General features: G+C 41.2%; 1 protein-coding gene across 1 annotated transcript in view; it reads left to right on the forward strand.

The window, feature by feature from the left end:
* Positions 1-338: 338 nt before the first annotated feature.
* Positions 339-22,115, forward strand: part of LOC122561669 (spindle assembly abnormal protein 6 homolog) — an 89,293-nt gene continuing 67,516 nt past the window's right edge. The window contains exon 1 of the mRNA XM_043713652.1: positions 339-674. Within this exon, the coding sequence (XP_043569587.1) occupies positions 610-674 (65 nt within the window). The 5' untranslated portion in view covers positions 339-609. The remainder of the gene's footprint in view (positions 675-22,115) is intronic.

The raw sequence follows: 22,115 nt of genomic DNA on the forward strand, positions 1-22,115 counted from the left end.
CCAGGCTAGCCAGCGACATCCATATCTCATGAATAAAAATCACAATTGTTTAGTTTTCTGTTTTTCATCAGTTGTGATTCATAGTCTTGACCTGAAATGTTAACTATTTCCGTCTCCAGAGCTGCAGCAAGATTTGCTCGATGAGTTTAGCGTTTTCTGTTTTTGTTTAGAAAACTGTTCTATTTCCAATGTATTGCGCTTTAGTTCGCTTTCCTACCGTTGAACGATTGCAGGAATTTACTGTACTGTACTTCAATTGCCGCCAGGGATTCATCCCAGCCCAGAGGGGGCAGCAAGAAGCACGGATAGTGTAAGAAACTGGAATGGGTGTTGCCTCTTGGCGTCCGGCTGTCAGGGGCTAGCTCTTTGGCGGCGCTGTGTAGGTGGCGGGAACACGGCCGGGAACGGTCGCCCTTGGCAACTGAGGGAATGAGCAGAGCGGCGGGCCCAGCACAGCCTTCACCTGGAAATAGGAACGGTGCTCGGAGAACGAGCCACCCAGTATGTGAGAAAGGCCGCTCTGCTTAGTCGCTCACTTATCGACCGGACTTTCTGTCAGGGGCTGACCATGAGGTGAAAGTGGCCTCACGATTCGAACCCCCAAACACCATGGCCGAGGAGTTGTTCTGTCAAAGCGCCGCCGTGCTCATCAAGTGCAAGGATTGTGAAGACAGGTGAGGCCGAGGAGAGACTTCCCTTCGCATCAGTTAAGAGTTTAAAAGGATTTGGAGACGCCGGTGTTGGACTGTGGATGGACAAAGTTAAAAATCACACAACACCAGGTTATAGTCCGACAGGTTTATTTGGAAGCACTAACTTTCGCAGCGCTACTCCTCATACTCCGAAAGCTGGTGCTTCCAAATAAACCTGTTGGACTATAACCTGGTGTTGTGTGATTTTTAACTGAGTTTTGAATTACTAGGCTGGGTTTCAGCAGCACCTCTCCAAGTTCAGTCTCTGCTGTTCTCTGTTACACTAATTTTGTACGGTTTAGCACTCTTCTTTGTTCTACCTCCCCACTCCGATGTTTTTTATTCCCTGTAGTTTTGGAATTCATCCTGTTGACACCAATTGTGATGTTTGTATTTATAAATTCTATAGTGATTAGTTCGTACATGTGAAAGAAACAACGACTTCAAGTTACCAGACACGTCACCAGGTCAATCCTGCTGTAGTTTTGAAACTAATTCATGCAATCGATTTAAAATGACGCAAAGTTTGCTGTTATGTTGGGACTGTAAGGGAATTCAAATCAAGAAAAGGACGAAGATACACTTTCTAGTATTGTGTGATAGTTTGTTGGTCTTTTAAACGGTGTACAAAGTGACGATTGATGCCCACATTTAATTGAGTCATGTTTTGCGGATTGAATTTCTTTTGGGCCTTTTGCAGTTTGAAATGGAAACTTTTTGTCGATTGTGTCGTCTGTTCAATGAGCTTTCTTGCCTTGATTTAAGTGTAAGTCAGGTAAATTTAATGAACTGATTGTAATGCTGTCAAGAAGAATGAATGGTCCAAGGGTTTCTGCTTCCTGTTGTTTATTGGTGTTGAGTAGTGAGGTTTGACTGTTGTAAAGTTAGATTCCTTGATCTGCTAAACCTAGTTTGGATTGAATACAAAATATGATGCTATTGAATACTGGAGTGCAAACATGGTGACTTTGTGTTTGGACCAAGACTGTCTTTCAGAATAACACCAATTGTGACTAAATGTTGAAGTATTGACAATAGACAATAGGTGCAGGAGTAGGCCATTCTGCCCTTCGAGTCTGCACCACCATTCAATATGATCATGGCTGATCATCCTTAATCAGTATCCTGTTCCTGCCTTATCTCCATAACCCTTGATTCCACAATCCTTGAGAGTTTAATAATCTTATATGTCTCAATCAGATCCCCTCTCAGTCTTCTAAACTCAAGGGTATGCAAGGTAAAAACAATGACTGCAGATGCTGGAAACCAGATTCTGGATTAGTGGTGCTGGAAGACCACAGCAGTTCAGGCAGCATCCAAGGAGGAGCGAAATCGACGTTTCGGGCAAAAGCCCTTCATCAGGAATAAAAAAGATGAAGGGCTTTTGCCCGAAACGTCGATTTAGCTGCTCCTTGGATGCTGCCTGAACTGCTGTGCTCTTCCAGCACCACTAATCCAGAATCAAGGGTATACAAGCCCAGTCGCTCCAGCCTTTCAGTGTAAGGTAATCCCGCCATTCCAGAAATTCACCTCGTGAACCTACGCTGCACTCCCTCAATAGCCAGAATGTCTTTCCTCAAATTTGGAGACCAGAACTGCACACAGTACTCCAGGTGTGGTCTCACCAGGGCCCTGAACAGCTGCAGAAGAGCCTCTTTGCTTCTATACTCAATCCCTCTTGTTATGAAGGTCAGCATGCTATTGCACAAATTGTTCCACCTGCATGCGATGTCCTGATGTCTTTGAACAAACCCTTTGGCCCACCAAGACTGCATTTTCTAAACTTAGAAACTTTTTGCCTCTCTGCAATCTGTATCCCTCTATTCCCTGTCTATGCATGTATCTGTCAAGATACCTCTGGCATCTCAACTCTTTTAAACTTACCTCCTTTTACCTTAAACCTATGTCACTAAATAATTGGCATTTCTACCCTGGGGGAAAAACGCTGACTATCCATTCTATCGATGCCTCTCTTAATTTTGTAAACTTCTATCAGGTCGTTCCTCATCCTTCGTTCAAGTAAAAACTATAATCTCTTATAGCTAATATCCCCCATTTCAAGCAAACTTTGGTATTGTATTCTTTCTCGCATCTTTAAGGTCATATAAATAGTCATTGGACAAGCATATGGATCATAATGAAATAGTGTAGGTTAGATGGGCTTCAGATCGGTTTCACAGCTCGGTGCAATATTGAGGGCTGAAAGACCTGTACTGCGCTGTAAAGTTCTATGTTCTCCAAACCTCCATGTTCTTCTGGTGCTTTGGGGACCAGAATTATACGCAGTATTCCAAATGTGATTTAATTAAAGTTATATACGTCTGCCAATTCTGTGTCCTGACTGATGAAGGCAAAAACGTGCTATGCCACTTGACAACCTTATCAACTTATGTTCCCACATTCAGAGATCTGTGGACTTGTACACCTGGATCCCTCTGAATGTTAATACTATTAAAGGATCTGCTTTTAATGTGTACTTCCCTCCTTGATTAGATCTCCCAAAATGCATCACTTCACATTTGTCCAGATTAAACTCCATTTGCTATTTCTCTGCACAAGTCTCCAGCCTGTCTATATCCTGTTGTATCCTCTAGCAATTCTCCTCACCATTCGCAGCTCCTCCAATCTTTGTGTGATCCACAAACTTACTAGTCAGAGCACCTACATTCTCCTCCAAATCATTTATATAATTTTACAAACAACAGGGGTCTCAGCACTGATGTCTGCAAACCACCACAGGTCATAGATCTTAAGTCAGAAAAATACCCTTCTTTCACAACTGTTCTTTATGTCTTCTATGACTTAGCCAGCTTTGAAAGCATCTTATCAGATTACTGCGGATCCTATTTGACTCACCTTTTGTATCAATCTGCTATGAGGAAGCTTGTTAAAGGCATTGCTAAAGTTCATATTGACATGGACTACCCTGCCCTCATCAGTCACCTTTGTCACTTCCTCAAAAAACTCAATCATGTTTGTGAGACATGACCTTCCCTGCACAAAGTTATGCTGCCCGTTGCTAATAAGTTCATATTTTTCCAAATTCCTATCCCTGAGAATCTTCTCCAGTAATTTTCCTACCAATGACATAAGGCTCACTGGCCTGTAGTTTCCTGGAATTGCCCTGTTGCCCTTATTAAATGAAGGAACAACTTTAGCTATTGTCCAGATCTTTGGGATCACTCCTGTGACCAAAGCGGATACAGAGATTTTGTACAAGGCCCAAGCAATTTCCTCAACCTGCTTTCCTCAGCGATCTAGGATAGTTCACAATAGGTCCTCAGGACTTGTCCACTTGAATGCTTTTCAAAACATCCAACACTTTCTTTTTTCTCAGTTAAAAATAACACAACACCAGGTTACAGACCAACAGGTTTAAATGGAAGCACCAGGTTATAGTCCAATAGGTTTAATTGGAAGCACTAGCTTTTGGAGCACTGCTTCTTCATCAGGTGGTTGTGGAGTATAAGATTGTAAGACACAGAATTTATAGCAAAAGTTTACACAGAATTTATAGCAAAAGTTTACAGTGTGATGTCACTGAAATTATATATTGAAAAAGACCTGAATTGTTTGTTAAGTCTCTCATCTGTTAGAATGACCATGATGGTTTCAGCTCTTTCATATGTAAATCCCAAATGTTTTTAAAAGTTACATTCTCAAGTGAACTTTAACAATTGGTGTCATGTCGGCCCAGATAATGCATTGAAGGTGTGAGCTTCCCTGTGTGAGACTGTCTGTGCCACAGTGGTCGGACTAATTCTAATCTAAAAAAACAAATTTATAGAATCTTACGTGGATTCGTTTTTTAATGTTAGTATGTCTTAGAATATCAACATACTCCTGTCTAGACTCACCATCCATTATGTCCTTTTCCTTTGTGAATACCAATATATAGTATTCATTAAGGACCTCACCCATCACCTGTAGCTCTATGCATAAATTTGTTCCTTTGTCCTTTAGTGGCCCAACCCTTTCCCTAGTTACCGTCTTGTTCCTTTATATGTGTACCAAACTCCTTGGGATTTTCTTTAATCCTGTTTGCCAAAGACATTTGATTCCTGAAGAAGGGCTTATGCCCGAAACGTCGATTCTCCTGTTCCCTGGATGCTGCCTGACCTGCTGCGCTTTTCCAGCAACACATTTCCAGCTCTGATCTCCAGCATCTGCAGACCTCACTTTCTCCTCAAAGACATTTCATAGCCTCTTTTAACTTCTCATTCCTCATTGGAGTTCTTTCCTACTATCTTTGTACTCTTCAAGGACTCTGCCTGTCTTCAGTTTCCTAAACCTTATGTCTGCTTCCTTTTTCTTTTTGACTAGGTGTGGTTCGAAGTTAGTCTCCTAATCTTATAATTTATGTTTATAGAATCATAGAATGCTGTAACACCAAGGTAGTTCATTTGGCTCTCTCCTCTGTGTTGGCTATTTCAAAACGAATCCTCATTCATTAGCTCTTTCCTCTCTGCTAGCAATGACTTTTTGCTTCGGATGTTTATCCAATTTGCTTGTTTTTATAGCATATACTGAAGTGTTAACATTTATCCATTATGTTCTTCCTGACCCCTCCTCTGCTTCTCTTGATCAAGGCAACCAAAAACAGATACACTGGTCATTTACTTTAAAGACTAGCTGATGTGTTTGCCAACAGCACGTATATTTCATAAAGAATTCACCAACTGTGGAGCTCTTTGTCCAATGCAATAAGGTGCTGTGCAAATGCAAAATCTTTCATAATTAATCTTATTTGCACCTGTGATTAACAAAGAATTATTACGTCTGAAATAATTTCAAACTGTTTTAAGCTGTGTATTGCCAAGAATTGATTACTCAATTGCACAGAATTTACAATACAAAAGTAGGCTATTCAGTTCAGATGGACTATGCCAGTGTTTATGTTCCACACCACCTCTCTTCATCTGACACTAACAATAAATTCTTCTATTTCTTCCTCTTTCAAACCTTCAATTGAGTGCCTCTTAAATGTTCCAAAATGATTAGGACATCAAAAAGTTAAATTTTGATTAAATATGTGTTTTTAAAATTAATTATTGGTTAGTTATTGCTTCTCATTAATTTTGTTTTATAACAAATCATTAACTTGTTCCATCTAGATGTTGTTCAATACATTCCTGGTTATTCCATCCTCTGTAAAGTTGAGGCATGTTTTTGAATTGCCTCAACTTTATATTTCCCTAGGTAAAAATAAGGACTGCGGATGCTGGAAACCGGAGTCTAGATTAGAGTGGTGCTGGAAAAGCACAGCAGGTCAGGCAGCATCCGAGGAGCAGGAAAATCGACGTTTCGGGCAAAAGCCCTTCATCAGGAGTAGAGGCAAGGTGCCTGTATTCCTGATGAAGGGCTTTTGCCCGAAACGTTGATTTTCCTGCTCCTCGGATGCTGCCTGGCCTGCTGTGCATTATATTTCCCTACTTAAGCCAACAGCCATTCTGCCATCACTCTTAAGTTTGTTGAGCTAAATTGATTTTAAAATGTAATTATTTCCTTGGCCTGATCCCTCTTTATTTCTGTAATCTCCAGCCCCACAGATGTGTGTACAGACAATATCATGTTGGGCAGGTGTGAATATATTAATATTCAACCCTCATATATAATGTGTGAGGACATCTGCTTGCTTTACTGTATGTATTAACATTTCTGCACCAGCAGTGAAAGACAATAATTCATCAAGTGGCTTTCTACTACATTTTTGAATGGTTAAATATGAAATATTGACATATAATTGGAGATAAATTGCCACTTGTTTTCTTTGCTGTGCAATTTAGTCAATATTGGTGGAAACAATCGAGGACCCAAAAACTTAAGGTAGTAAAGAGGCCTGCTAGGAAGTCTGAAGTCTTCTTGATGTTTAAAGAATGTTGAGGATTACTGCAATTATTGGATTTCACTTTCTTGCACTGCACAAACCTTTATTTTATTGCTTGTATATACTTCAGTAATGGAATAAGTGAGAAGTCACATGGCACCAGGTTATAGTCCAACAGGCTTATTTGAAATCATGAGTTTTCAGAGCACTGAAGCACTTTGAGACCTCATGGTTTCAAATAAACCTATTGGGTTATAATCTGCTGTCATGTGACTAGTGACTTTTGATTTTGTCCATCTCAGTCCAAAACTGACACCTCCACATCATCAGTCATGGAATAGCTGTAGTTGTCTAGAAAGTGCTTTTGTGGTAATGTTCCTACACTAATAATCCAGCGACCCAGGCTGATGCTCGAGGGAAGAGGTTCGCATTCCACTATGGCAGTTATTGTTTAATTATTCTGGAAGGTAGTCTCAGTAATGGTGTCCATGACATTGTCATAAAGCCTATCTGGTGCACTGTTGTTTGGGGAAAGAAATCAGGAGGAAGGAAAGCCTGAACTGAGTATTACTTGAAGCGCAGTGTGTGAAATCAGAGTTAGGTGAGCTGGGGAGTTGTAAATTGATTTTGTAAGTAAATACATTCAATTAACATAATAAAGATGTCAGGGCAGGTGATCCATAATGACTGTAGCATTGTGGAAGTTCCTAGATACCATAACAGTTAAGGCAAATGCATTTGTAATAAGTGTCTACAACTTGAGGAGGTTAAGCTCAGTTTTTGAGCTGGAGTCTGATCTTCAGTCGTGCGTCAGGGAGTGGGTAAGTAACCTGGACACTTTATTCCACAAGGCAGTCACACCTGCCCCACAGTTAATGTGATCTGATTTGGTCAATAGTCAGCGACAGAAATGTGTGACTGAGAGCCTGGCAGTTAAGGTAATAGCGAAGGTGGGACAGTGGAGCCTCAGTCCTTGTAGTTTTCCACTAAGTTCAAAGCCAGTGCAGCTTGTATGGACAAAAGCAAGTGTTGTAGAATGGATAAGTAGATTCATCATGGGACAAGACATTTGAGTGAGGGGAGTGAAAAGAATGTAGTGCTAATAAGGATCAGCATAGCCACAGGAATAGACACCATTCACACCAGCTGGTAGGAAGAATCCAGATAGCTGAGGATAGAAGGGAATCAGCAGATGTGTTGTATTTGGACTTCCACAAGGTGCTCGACAAAGTACGTCATAAAAGAGTTGTCCCAGGATAAGAACTCATGGTGTTAGTGGTAGTATATTGGCATGGATAGTATATTGGCTAATGGGCAGAAAATATCAAGTGAGGAGAAGGGATTCTTTTTCAGGTTGACAATCTGTAACCAGTGGAGTTCCATCGGGATTACTGCTGGAATCAGAACTGTTACTATATGTATTAATGGTTTGGAGGGAGAAGGCAAATGTACTGTAGCACATTTTACAGGTGACACAAAAGTAGGAAAGGCAAGTTGAGGGAGAGAACAAACAGTTTGAGGTAGGCTAGGTAAGTGGGCAAAAAAATTGGCAAATAAAGAATAATATGGGCGCATGTGAAATTGTTTGTTTTGATAAGGACAACAAAAGAACAGTATTATTTGAATGGAGAAAAAAATGCAGAAAGCTGCAACACAGAAACTTGGGGGTACTTGTGTGCACAATTACAGCAGGTAATCTGGAAGGCTAACGGAGAGGTGGCACTCAGGTCTAAGGTGGAAGTTGCAGTCCAAATTTACAAAAACAGTATATACCAACTTCCATGTATATACCAACACAATGGTTAAGACTAGGAAAGAGGTTCGAGAAAGGGACCACGAACAGCATGGCACTAATTTAGAAAGCAGAAGCTCAAAGCTCTGTTACCATGTGTAAATTGCTAAAGGGCAAAGGAAATTAGAGGGGTGAATAAATGCTCAAAGAAAGATGTGGGGAAAATTCAATTCTGGTACTCGATTCAGTATTGGGGAAATTATGTTAGGACAGATGTCACCTGAATTCTACTGGAGCAAGTCATATAACAAGAGCATTAGTACTACTTGAGGGGATTTTAAATTTAATGGAGCAGAAAAGTGTGGGATCATGCTTGGATAAAATTTGAATAAATTAAAGGGAAATGACCAGGCAATTGATTGAAACAGTGGTCAAGATGATAATAACGTACCAGGAAGTGACAGTGATTGTAAACTGAAGGCAATCCTAATGGATAGGGTCCAAATTTACAAAAACAGTAAACTAAAAGTGAATTTTGTTCTCCTTTCAAAATAAGAGAGTTGTGTAGCTGAATGCCCACTGTATCACAACAAAGGTAAAGATAAAAATTGCCATAGTCCAACCAGATTATAAACTGTTCTATCATTAAAGAGAGACGGGTGGTAGTGGTTTAACCTGAGGGTCACCATGCCTTGAGCAGGGGAGAGTTTGAGGGTCCTTCATGATAACCCTAAGCACTGTGGGAATTGAACCCACACTGGTTACACTCTGCATCGCAAACCAGCTGTCCAGACAACTGAGCAAACAGATCCCCTCATCACAACAAGACAGGCAAATCATCAGCTCAAATAGAAATTCGTATTCCTAATCTGATGACTACGAGAAACTCAAAGTGGGGATCTGAATCCAAGGTACATGTAATTTAGGAAGTGAGGCAAAGTTAGTGGGAAAGTCTTAATTAATGAGGACGTTAGTATTGTTGTGAAATATTACTTGGTTCTAAAGTTCAAGATGTAGAATCCGATTGAGTGCAATTAAGAAACGATAAGAGACAAAGAAAACTTTAGTAGCTATTTATACGCCATCAATCAACAGTGACTAGGTAACTCGCATTATTAATCAGAACTTGGGAAATAATACAGTGCAAGTGTCTGAGATGAGTGGGGGAACACTTTGGGGCCTGTGATCATAATTCTATTAGTTTTAAATTAGTTAAGAAAAGGATAGGCCTGATCTAAAGGTTACAGTTCTAGATTGGAGTACGGCCTATTTGACCGTATTAGGTAAGAAATTTCAACAGGTAAAGGGATGATTGGAAAGTTCTCCCTGACAGCCAAGAACCTGTCTATTTCCGAGTGAATATATTCAGTGACCTGGCCTTCACAGCCTTCTCTCACAGTGAATTCCATAGATCCATCACTCTCTAGCTGAAGATGTTTCTCCTTATCTCTGATCTAAAATGTCTTCCAATCACTCTAGGTCTGTGCCCTTGGGTCCTAGTGTCTCCTGCCAATGGAAGCAGCTTCCCAACATTCACTCTGTCCAGGCCATTCAGTAGGGCTACAGACTTATTGGTCCAACATCATAGTTGAGAAATTCCAAATCTATAAAAAAGATATCATAACATAACAATTAGAAAATAATAGGGTTGGACAGAGTCAACATAGATTTCTGAAAAGGAAATCATTTTTGACAAATTTTTAGAATTTTATGAGGATGTATTCAGTAGAATAGATGAGAGGAACTTTTGGATATGGTTCTACTTAGATTTTCAGAAGACTTTTGACAAGGTCCCATATAAAATGTTTGTAAACAAGATTAGACCATGTGGGATTAGGTGAATTATATTTTAACGCATCAGCTGATTGATGACCAGAAAACAGAAATAAATAAATGGTTTGTTTTCAGGTTGACAGCCTGTGACTGGTGGACAGTGTGACCACAAGCTTCAGTGCTTGAGTCTCAGCTACTCACAATCTTTATCAATGATTTGGATGGGAGAAATTTTAAAGTAACATTTATAACTTTAAATGACACAAAACTGGGTGGGAGCAAATTGTGAGGAGATGCAAATATGCTTCAAAGTGGCTTTGAAGAGACCACTTAGCCAGATCAGAAGCAAGTCGCCCTTGATCCAAAGGGATTGCCAAAGAAGAAAGGTGCCACTGTTGTTTATCTTACTCTTGATTTTTATTTTTATTCCTGATTTTAACTTCAGACACAGGTGAGTGGCTAACTATTCTGACGTAATCAACATGCAGTCAATGAGTTTGTTCCTCATCTCGTACCACCTTCCTACTCTAACTTGAACAATTTCCTACTTGACCCCTAGCAAGATTGGGAGATGCCACCTGGCTGGCATGTGGCAGCAAAGTGGACGGATTGGCCAGGACCAGTGGAATGATCACTGGTACTCTGATATGTTGATTTGAAAGGTGGAGGGAATGATGAGAAGAAAAGCGTGGGCTAAAGGAAACTTGAACCAACCCTTTAGGTGCAGCTGGAGTCACAATCCTGTTCATGTGACCCAATAAGAGAAATAAAAGGCCTGGCTCTTCCATCCATCTTGGTTAGCAAGGCAAAAAAGGTCACGATCTTTCATATTTAAAAAAAAATGTACACCTCCAGTTTAAGGCACGTGTCCTAACTTGCTCACAAACAGGTAAATATTGTATCCTGTGTGAATTTTATCTTGAGCCCTTTCTGCTGAAGTTGGTAACTGCTCACCAAGTGAACAGAATCAGATTCAGTCCTGTCTTTATACTGCAGATGTATGCATCTCTGCCATGCTAACTACGAACCCATTTGAATACTAAGGCTCTGTCTTCCCCCTCAGCTTGGTGTTTAAGATTTCCTGGAGGGGTGGTTACCTTAATAACTTGGCTTGCTTTTAGCTTTTGATCCCCAATGTTCAAATCCACTTATCTGGAAGCTTACTGTGTGCAAATAGCCAGCTGTATGCCAACGTTGCAACAAGCTCAGGTGCAATTCTTCAGTCGTTGTAAAGCATGTTTGGGCATCCAGGTCCCGAAAGGCATTAGAGAAGTGGAATGTTAGGGGTCTTACAATGCAGAGGGTAGCGTCCCTCCCTCAGATCTAGAAGCTCCAGATTCAAGTCCCAACCCAGGACTCGATTGTCACAAATCAAGAATTGATTGCGTTGAGTATCAACCTGTAAATCCTTCTGATGTGCCTGTGCAAGGTGGTAAGAGCAAGAGCATTTTCTGGTTACCCAGAACCAGTAGCTGCAATACAACAGCCTCTGTACATGCAGTTGTATATTACAGAAATGCACCTTCAGATTATTGTGACTGAATTATTCTAAATCTACACTAAGCCAACTTTTTCAGCGCTTTGTCAATAACTATGAATGGTATGACATTTTAAGTGCTCATCCACATACTTTTCAAAGGTTGTGAGATTTCTCACATTAAGAGACATTAAAATACTCGATGAGCTGCATGTAGTGTAATCTACATTTACTTGAATGGATGATAAGCAATCTCCTCTGTTGAGTGAGGACTACAACAGCATTTGAGAAACTGGACAATCCAGGCAAAGCACATCACTTGATTTATGACCTATTCGCCATCTTCAATATCACTTCCTTCATCACTGACACACAGTGGCAATGGTGTGTAACATCTTGTAGATACCAAGATTTTTCAAACCTCTGTCACTTAGAAGGACAAAATCACCTGCACATTTCCCTCTGAGTCTCACATCATTCTGACTTAGTACTATATAGCTGTACGTTTATAATTATAAAAATCCAAGAAATCTAATCTAATCTAATCTAATATACCTGTATACATATATAAATGTCCTTCCTAACAGCATTATGGATATTTTTGCATGAGACTGCAGTGGTAGCTTACTGTCATTCTGAGGGCAATTAGGGATGAGCAATCAGCAACTTCATTTGCATTGTTGAAAGATGAAGATGTGAGTTACATTTCAGGCATTGTGGACTTTTTTGTCATAAGACCATAAGATGGAGGAGCAGAAGTAGGCCTTCAATGCATCATGTCTGCGTCCCTTTTATGAAACGATGGGTGATCTTATTCTCAACTCCACTTTCCTGCCTTTTTCCCCATCACCCTTGATTCCCTTACTGATTAAAAATTTGTCTATTTCAGCTTCGAGAATACTTAATGACTTAGCTCCTACAGCCATTTTCAGTAGAGATTCCATAGATTTTCTACCCTCTGAGAGAAGAAATTCCTCCTCATCTGTTTTAAGTATGCTACTCCTTATTCTGAGATTATGTCCTCTGGTTTTACACATTCCCATAAGAGGAAACAGCCTTTTTACAGTTACCACGTCAAGACCCCTAAATATCAAAATCAATATCTGATGTGTGATCTAGCTTCTCATTCCCTGTATCTCCCCTTTTCAATAATTTTCATAATTTCTCTTTGCTGTTAACGCTGTGAGTTTTCCTGTTTTTTAAAGTAGTCCAACAACAATCAAAGCCAAGTGTTGTTGCACCTCAAGGTACTTTATATTAAAGCTACAGTACAAACAGAAGTATGTACTTTGGGCAAAACAATTAAGTATATCATTTCTGCTTCAAAATACAACACAAGCATTATTTTGAATCACTCAGTTGCCAATTGCCACTTGTGTTCCTGTTCGTTTTCCCATAAGAAAAGTATATTCCTGGCTATTTTGGCACAAAATTATTTGATTTGAGGCAATACAGTAACTGGATCAGTGCAGTTGGCCTTGATTTTCCCTTTGCTGGAGTGTTAAGGATGCAAAGAGGTGAACTCGCAGCAAGTTAGTCGTTGCATACGATTCTCAGTTTATTGTTTTCCGAATACAATTTGTGTTAGATTTTCTAGTTGTAATGGATTAATATATAGATTTAAACCTGTTGTGTTTTACACTTAATTTCATTCTTTACAGTGATTTGAACAGAATATGCTTTCAAATGCTATTACTAAGATATAATTAAATAAATGGATATTCCATACAATGTGAAACAGTTTTACAGCACATAGAGTCATAGAGAACGACAGCACGGAAACAGACCCTTCGGTCTACTCGTCCATGCTGACCAGGTATCCCAACCTAATCGAGTGTCACTTGCCAGCACCCAGCCCATATCCCTCCAAACCCTCCTTATTCATATACCCATCCAGATGCTTTTTAAATGTTACAATTGTACTAGCCTCCACCACTTCCTCTGGCAGCTCATTCCATGTACGTACCACCCTCTGCATGAAAAAGTTGGCCCTTGGGTCTCTTTTATATCTTTCCCCTCTCACCATAAACCTATGCCTTCTAGTTCTGGACTCCCCCATTCCAGGGAAAAGACTTTGTCTATTTATCCTTTCCATGTCCCTCATAATTTTGTAAACCTCTATAAAGTCACCCCTCAGCCTCCAAAGCTCCAGGGAAAACAGCCCCAGCCTATTCAACCTCTCTCTATAGTTCAAATCCTCCGACCCTGGCAACATCCTTGTAAATCTTTTATGAACCCTTTCAAGTTTCACAACATTCTTCCAATAGAAGGAGACCAGAATTGCCTAACCAATGTCCTGTACAGCCCAACATGACCTCCCAACTCATGTACCCTCCATGCGACTCTACTTTCAAGGAGCTATGAACCTGCATTCCAAGGTCTCTTTGTTCAGCAACGCTCCCTAGGACCTTATTATTAAGTGTACAAGTCCTGGTAAGATTTGCTTTCCCAAAATGCAGCACCTCGCATTTATCTAAATTAAACTCCATCTGCCACTTCTCAGCCCATTGGCCCATCTGATCAAAGTCCCATTGTAATCTGAGATAACCTTCTTCGCTGTCCACTACACCTCGAATTTTGGTGTCATCTGCAAACTTACTAACTATACCTGTTATGCTCACATCCAAATCATTTATATAAATGTCAAAAAGTATTGGACCCAGCACCGATTTTTGTGGTGCTGCACTGGTCACAGGCCTCCAGTCTGAAAAACAACTACCACCACCCTCTGTCTTCTACCCTCAAGCCAGTTCTGTGTCCAAAAGTTCTCCCTGTATTCCATGAGATCTAACCTTGCTCACCAGTCTCCCATGAGGAACCTTGTCGAACGTTTTGATGTCCATATAGATCACCATCTACTACTCTGTCCTCATTAATCATCTTTGTTACTTCTTCAAAAAACCCAGTCAAGTTTGTGAGAAATGATTTCCCACGCATAAAGCCATGTTAACTATCCCTAATCAATCCTTGCCTTTCCAAATACATGTATATCCTGTCCCTCAGGTGTTATGACATGGGGTAAACCCTCCTGCTTAATTTAAACCAGCAACACAGAAAAACTTTATCCCGTGCAGTAATCTGTGAAAATTTGAGAGGGAAGAACTATTTAAATTAAAAATTAAAATCTTTATTTCTTAAAGTATAACAGAGAATAATTAACTCAGAACTATTTACTCATTTCTCTAACTTATCTTTACCCTCCCTTCTATAATACTAGTCCAAAATAACTCCCAAATAAGATTTAAGGGAAAATTCAAATTTTAAATCAGCCAGTGGCCAAATCTCTTTTTGTTGGTTGGTGGATTGGCTGTCCAGTTCAGTGTTGAGGTTTTCCTCTGTGCAAACTCTTTCTCTGGATAGATAGCTCTCAGAGAGTTCTGACTAGCAAGTCTACAGCTGTTGGTTTCATGGTAGTTCTCCTTCGAACTCTTTAATTTTCCATGGTCTTATACCCCAAAGCATCGGATTGTGTCATTGGCTTTTAAGATTGTCAGTATATTCAATTCTAACTTGATTGGAATTTGTATTTTGTTTTTGGGGGTATAATTTAAACGGAATGGCCGAATTGGAATCTGTTTTGTCATTTCCAGTCAACTAGCTACCCCAGTAGTGGAGCACATGTTACATTGTGTTTTATTGAGAACACTTGCTGCTGTCACTGCCAGCTTTTACACTCTTCAAGGAATAGTACATTCACATCTTCATAACACAGGATTTCCTCCGACAACTTGCCCACCACCAACATCAGGGTCACTGGTCTATAGTTCCCTGGCTTATCCTTACCACCTTTCTTAAATAGTGGCACTATGTTAGTCAACTTCCAGTCTCCCAGCACTTCACCACTGACTATCGATTAATACAAATATCTCAGCAAGGAGCCTAGCAATCATTTCCCTAGCTTCCCAAAGAGTTCTAGGATACACCTTTTTTTAGACTACATTAGATTCCCCACAGTGTGGAAACAGGCCCTTCGTCCTCACAAGTCCACACCGAGCCTCTGAAGAGTAACCCACCCAGTCCCATTTCCCTCTGACTAATGCACCTAACATTATGGGCAATTTAACATGGCCAATTCACCTGACTTGCACATCAGGTCCTGTGGATTTATCTACTTATACGCTTTTCAAGACAGCCAGTACCACCACCTCTGTAATATGGACATTTTTCAAGATGTCGCCATCTATTTCCCTGCATTCTAATCTTCCATGTCCTTCTCCACAATAAACAGTGATGCAAAATACTCGTTTAGTATCTCCTCCATCTCCTGCAGCTACACACAAAGGCCGCCCTGCTGATCTTTGAGGGGCCCTATTCTCTCCCTTAGTTACCCTTTTGTCTTTAATGTATTTGTGAAAACTCTTTGGATTCTCCTGAACCCTATTTGCCAAAGCTATCTCATGTCTCCTTTTTGCCCTCCTGATTTCCCTCTTAAGTGTACTCCAACTACATTTATACTCATTTCCTTCTTTTTCTTAACTCAACCCTCAATTTCTCTAGTCATCCAGCATTCCCTACACCTACCAGCCTTTCCTTTCGCCCTAATAGGAATGTATTGTCTCTGAACTCTCGTTATCTCATTTACGAAGGCTTCCCATTTTCCTGCCATTCCTTTACCTGCGAACATTGCCCCCAATCAGCTTTTGAAAGTTCTTGCCGAATACCATGAAAGTTGGCCCTTCTCCAATTGAGAACTTCAACTTTTAGATTTGGTCTATCCTTTTCCATTACCATTTTAAAACTAATAGAATTATGGTCGCTGGCCCCAAAGTGCTCCCTCACTGAAATCTCAGTCACCTGCCCTGCCTTATTTCCCATGAATAGTTCAAGTTTTGCACCTTCTTTAGTAGGTACATCCACATATTGAATCAGAAAATTTTCTTGTGCGCACTTGACAAATTCCTCTCCCTCTAAACCCTTAAAACTATGGCAGTTCCGGTCTATGTTTGGAAAATTAAAATCCCCTATTATTCTTACAGGTAACTGAGATCTCCTTCCAAATTTGTTTCTCAATTTCCCTCTGACTATTAGGGGATCTATTATACAATCCTAATAAAGCGATCATCCCTTTCTTATTTATCAGTTCCACCCAAGTAACTTCCCTGGATGTATTTCTGGGAATCTCCTCCCTCAGCACAGCTGTAATGCTATCCCTTATCAAAAATGCCACTTCCCCTCCTCTCTTGCCTCCCATCCTGTCCTTCCTATAGTGTATCCTGGAACATTAAGCTGCCCATCCTGTCCATCCTGAGCCATGTTTCTGTAATTGTTATGATATCCCAGTCTCATGTTCCAAACTGTGCCCTGAGTTCATCTGCCTTCCCTGTTCAGCCTCTTGCACTGAAATAAATGCAGTTTAATTTGTCAGTTCTCTACTTCCCTGCCTGCACTGACTGTTTGACTTGCTTTTGTTTTCAACTGTGGCAGTCTCAGATTGATCTCTATCATCACTATCTCCTTGGGTGCCACTGCCCCCACTTCCCACCACCACACTACCTTACTAGTTTAAATGCTCCCAAGCAGCTCCAGCAAATATCCCTGCCAATATATTAGTTCCGTTCCAATTTTGGTGCAATTCGTCCTTCTTATACAGGCCACTTCCACCCCATAAAAGTTTCCAATGATCCAAAAATGTGAATCCTTCTCCCATATACCAGCTCCTCAACCATGCATTCGTCTACTCTATCTTCCTATTTCTCCCTGTCCCCATTCCTCGTTTCTTAAAGGTTCTTATTTTTGTCTAATTCATCTTGTATGTACTTTACACAAAACGGTTAAGTATACCATGTCTGCTTCAAAATACAACTGAAGCATTATATTTAATTGCTTCTTTGCAATTGCCACCTGTGTTTCAGTTCATTTTCCCATGAGTTATAAAAACACCATCCTTGGCCTGTTGAATATAACAGCAAAACCAAATGCTTTCTCACCCACCTGTGTATTCTTTCTTATTAGAGATCACAACGGCAATATATAAAGAGAATTGTCCAGTTTCACTCTTCTGTTTTTAAAATAAGTTTTAAAATTTATGCATAAACTACCATGGTACCATGTTTGGTACCACACAGTCTACCGCTTTGATGCGCAGCAGGTCAGGCAGCATCGAAGGAGCAGGAGAATCGACGTTTCGGGCATAAGCCCTTATTCAAGAATGAGGAAGGTGTGCCAAGCAGGCTAAAATAAAAGGTAGGGAGGAGGGACGTTGGGAATGCGATAGGTGGAAGGAGGTTAAGGTGAGGGTGATAGGCTGGAGAGGGGGTGGGGGCAGAGAGGTCAGGAAGAAGATTGAAGGTCAAGAAGGCGGTGCTGAGTCTGAGGGTTGGGACTGGAATAAGATGGGCGGAGGGGAAATGAGGAAGCTGGAGAAATCTGCATTCATCCCTTGTGGTTGGAGGGTTCCTAGGCGGAAGATGAGACACTCTTCCTCCAGGCGTCAGGTCTGGCGATGGAGGAGGCCAAGGACCTACATGTCCTTAGCGAGTGGGAGGGGGCTTCAGCCCCACACCACGTCCTAGCTCCCAGCCCTGCCGTATTTTCACCATCCCTCCAGACATCCCCCTCTCTGAGGATGGAAGATCAGTCCTCAGCAGAGGCCTCCCCTTCATTCCCCTACGCTCCCAGATTTACGAGTTCAACACGCGGCGAGACATCGAACAATTCTTCTGCTGCCTTCGCCTCCATGCCTACTTCTTCAACCAGGATTCTCGCCCACGCTCTGACGACCCCTTCTCCTGCCTTCAACACACCCAATCCACCTGGACACCCCGTGCTGGCCTCTTACCCGCCCTCGATCTCTTCATAGCCAACTGCCGCCGCAACATTAACCGCCTCAACCTGCTTGGCACACTTTCCTCATTCCTGAAGAAGAGCTTATGCCCGAAACATCGATTCTCCTGCTCCTTCGATGCTGCCTGACCCGCTGTGCTTTTCCAGCAACACATTTTTCAGCTCTTTCTTCCAAGTGTTCCAGTTTTCTCCAGCAGTCTAAAAATATGCCAATGGGTTAGTGATGGTGAAGTTGCCCAGTAATGTCCAAGGGATATGTAGGCTCGATGGGTTAGCCATGATAAATGTGAGATTGTAGGATTAGAGTGGGGGGGGGGGGGGTGTTTGCATCTGGGTTGGATGCTGTTTGGTAGGTCGATGCAGACTCTATGGGGTGAATGGCCTCTTTCTGTGCTGTAGGTATTCTGAGATTTTTTCTGTGAGATGCCAGCAAGAACACCAACAATAGCTCAAAGTTTGTGTGAAGATTTGTAGCTCGGGTACTCGTTGTTGTGGTTCTGTTCGCTGAGCTGGGAATTTCTGGTGCAGACGTTTCGTCCCCTGTCTAGGTGACATCCTCAGTGCTAGGGAGCCTCCTGTGAAGCGCCATGAACACCAACTAGCCACGAAACGACACGATCAGCTATCCTTAGTATCCACACACGCAGATGACACGCAACATGAGTTCAACTGGTACAACACTATTATTATAGGCCAAGCCAAACAGAGAACAGCCAGGGAATTCCTAGAGGCTTGGCACTCATCCACAGATTCAATCAATAAGCACATTGACCTGGACCCTATATACCGACCACTGCAGCGGACAGCTGGAACTGACAACCGGAAGCAGCAGATTCAAACCACTACAAATGCCGGAGGAAAGATCACAGAAGCGCTTATCAGGAGGCTCCCAAGCACTGAGGATGTCACCTAGACAGGGGACGAAACGTCTGCACCAGAAATTCCCAGCTCGGCGAACAGAACCAAAACAACCAACAATAGCTCTATTTGTAGAGAAACAACTTTCTTAAAACTTGATGGTAACTTTATAAAACTTGGTATCAGGATTGTGGAAAATGACTGGCATAAGTTGGAGGAATGGGCAATTGTACAATAGTCTCTGGCTTGTCTTCCAGGCAACACACTTTGGTGCCCTCTGGTACAGAACTCTCACTATCTTCCAAGAGAACATAGAACAGTACATGCCCTTTGTCTCTCGATATGCCAACCTTTTATCCTACTCTAAGATCAAACTAACCTACATTCCCTTCATTTTACTATTATCCATGTGCCTATCCAAGTGTCGCTTAAATGTCCCTGATGTATCTGACTCTGCAACCATGGCTGGCAGAGCATTCCATGCACCCACCACTGACTGTAAAGAACCTACCTCTGACATCTCCCTCAGCCTTCCTCCAATCTCCTTAAAATTATATCCCTCGTGATTGTCATTTACCCCCCGGGAAAAAGCTTTTGGCTATTCACTCTATTGATGCCTCTCACCATCTTGTACATCTCTATCAAGTCACCTCTCATCCTTCTTCATTCCAATGAGAAAAGCTCTAGCTCTCTCAACCTTTCTTCATAAGACATGTCCTCCAATCTGGACAACATGTTGGTAAATCTCCTCTGCACCCTCTCTGGAGCTTCCAGAACTGAACATATACCTTAATGTCATGAGACTCCAGAACCCCTTGATACTTGTCTTGAATTTGCTTTATCACTGAGATTATACAACTCCCTTGAAATTCTCCATCCAAAGATTCATGACTGTCTTTGTGAAGAGTTTCCTCTTCATATCAGACTTAATCTCAGGATAAAGGTCAAGTAATTTATGTCCTCTGGTTTTAGAGTCACTAGCCGAGGCAAACATCCTGTCGATATTTGCCCCGTTGTGCCCTTTTCAACCCGATCACCTTTCATTCTTCAAAACTTCAGATTTGATTTATCATTGTCATGTGTATCTACTTACAGTGAAAAATTTTATTTTGTGTGCAGATTATGCAATACAAAGTGCATAAGATAATAGAACTGAGCGAAGAATACAAAGTTACGACTGCAGAGAAGGTGCACAGAGAGGGAGGTCAGCATTAAATTTAAAATTTGCGATGTCCATTCAGAAGATTAATAACTGCAGAATCAGTTTTCTCAATCTTTACTTTTAAAACAACCCTGCACTTCCAAGGATTAATGTGCTGAATCTCCACTGTTTTCCCTCTGTGGTACATATATCCTTCTTTGGAGAAGGACACCAAACTTTTGCACACAGTACTTCAGGTGAGGTCTTGCCAAAGCTCCATACAGCTGCAACAATACATCTCAGCAGAGAATGTTGAGGAGATTGCTGGCATGGCAGTATCTGTATGGACGGAAACAGTTAACATTTGAAATCCTGTATGATTTCTTCAGTCATACCAAACTTGAAACATGAATTATTTTTCTGTCTTTGCAGATGCTGCCAGACCGGCTGAGCTTTTCCAGCATTATTTTTGTTTCTGATTTACAGCATCTGCTGTGTTTTGTTTTTATTTTTCTATTTCTGTGCACAAATCCCCTTGAAATGAATGCTAACTTAATTCTACCTTTCCAGTTGCTTGGTGCATCTGAATGCTCGCTTTTAGTGGCTGGTGGCCAAGAACGCCCAGATCTTTGGACACAACATTTGTCAATCTCCCATTCTTTCAGAACTGTTTTCTTTTTTCCAAAAACAAATGGGAATAACCTCATACTTATCCAAATTATATTTTACCTGGCATCTTTGAGCCCATTCAATTAGCCTGTTCTATTCTTTGAAGTCTCATAACTTACATTTCCATCCAATTTTGTATCATCACCAAATTTGGGAATATTACACTTGGTCTCCAAATCATTTATGTAGGTTATGGATGATTACAAGACCCACATGGTATCTTTACTATTAATAGCCTGCCATCCTGAGAATGATTTGTTTTTTTCCTACTCTCTCTCTTCTAGCGATTAACCAATTCTGAATCTATTTGAGCAGGTATTTTGTCCCTAATGCCTTGTGCCCTACTTTACTTTTTCCTATCCTTCTATTTGGTCATTTAGAAAAGCTTCTGAATGACCAAATGTACCACATCGATAGGTTCCCCTTTGTATATGCTATAATTAACATCCTCAGGAAACTCCACATGGGTTAAGTATGATTTGTTTCATAAATCCATGTGGACTATCCACAGTTTTGCCATTATTTAAATGTTGAATTATCACATGTACAGAATGGAAGCAGACCCTTCGGTCCAACCCGTCCATGCCGACCATATATCCCAACCAATCTAGTCTCACCTGCCAGCACCCGGCCCATATCTCTTCAAACCCTTCCTATTCATATACCCGTCCAAATGCCTCTTAAATGTTGCAATTGTACCAGCCTCCACCACTTCCTCTGGCAGCTCATTCCATACACGTACCACCCTCTGTGTGAAAAGGTTGGCACTTAGGTCTCTTTTATATCTTTCCCCTCTCACTCTAAACCTATGCCCTCTTGTTCTGGACTCCTCAACCCCAGGGAAAAGACTTTGTCTATTTACCCTATCCATGCTCCTCATAATTTTGTAAACCTCTAAGGTCACCCCTCAGCCTCCGACACTCCAGTGAAAACAGCCCCAGCCTGTTCAGCTTCTTCCTATAACTCAAATCCTCCAACCCTGGCAACAGCCTTGTAAATCTTTTCTGAACCCTTTCAAGTTTCACAACATCTTTCCAATAGGAAGGAGACCAGAATTGCACGCAATATTCCAACAGTGGCCTAACCAATGTCCTGTACAGCCGCAACATGACCTCCCAACTCCTGTACTCAATACTCTGACCAATAAAGGAAAGCATACCAAA

Source organism: Chiloscyllium plagiosum, chromosome 2, assembly GCF_004010195.1.
Source record: "Chiloscyllium plagiosum isolate BGI_BamShark_2017 chromosome 2, ASM401019v2, whole genome shotgun sequence".
NCBI lineage: Eukaryota > Metazoa > Chordata > Chondrichthyes > Orectolobiformes > Hemiscylliidae > Chiloscyllium > Chiloscyllium plagiosum.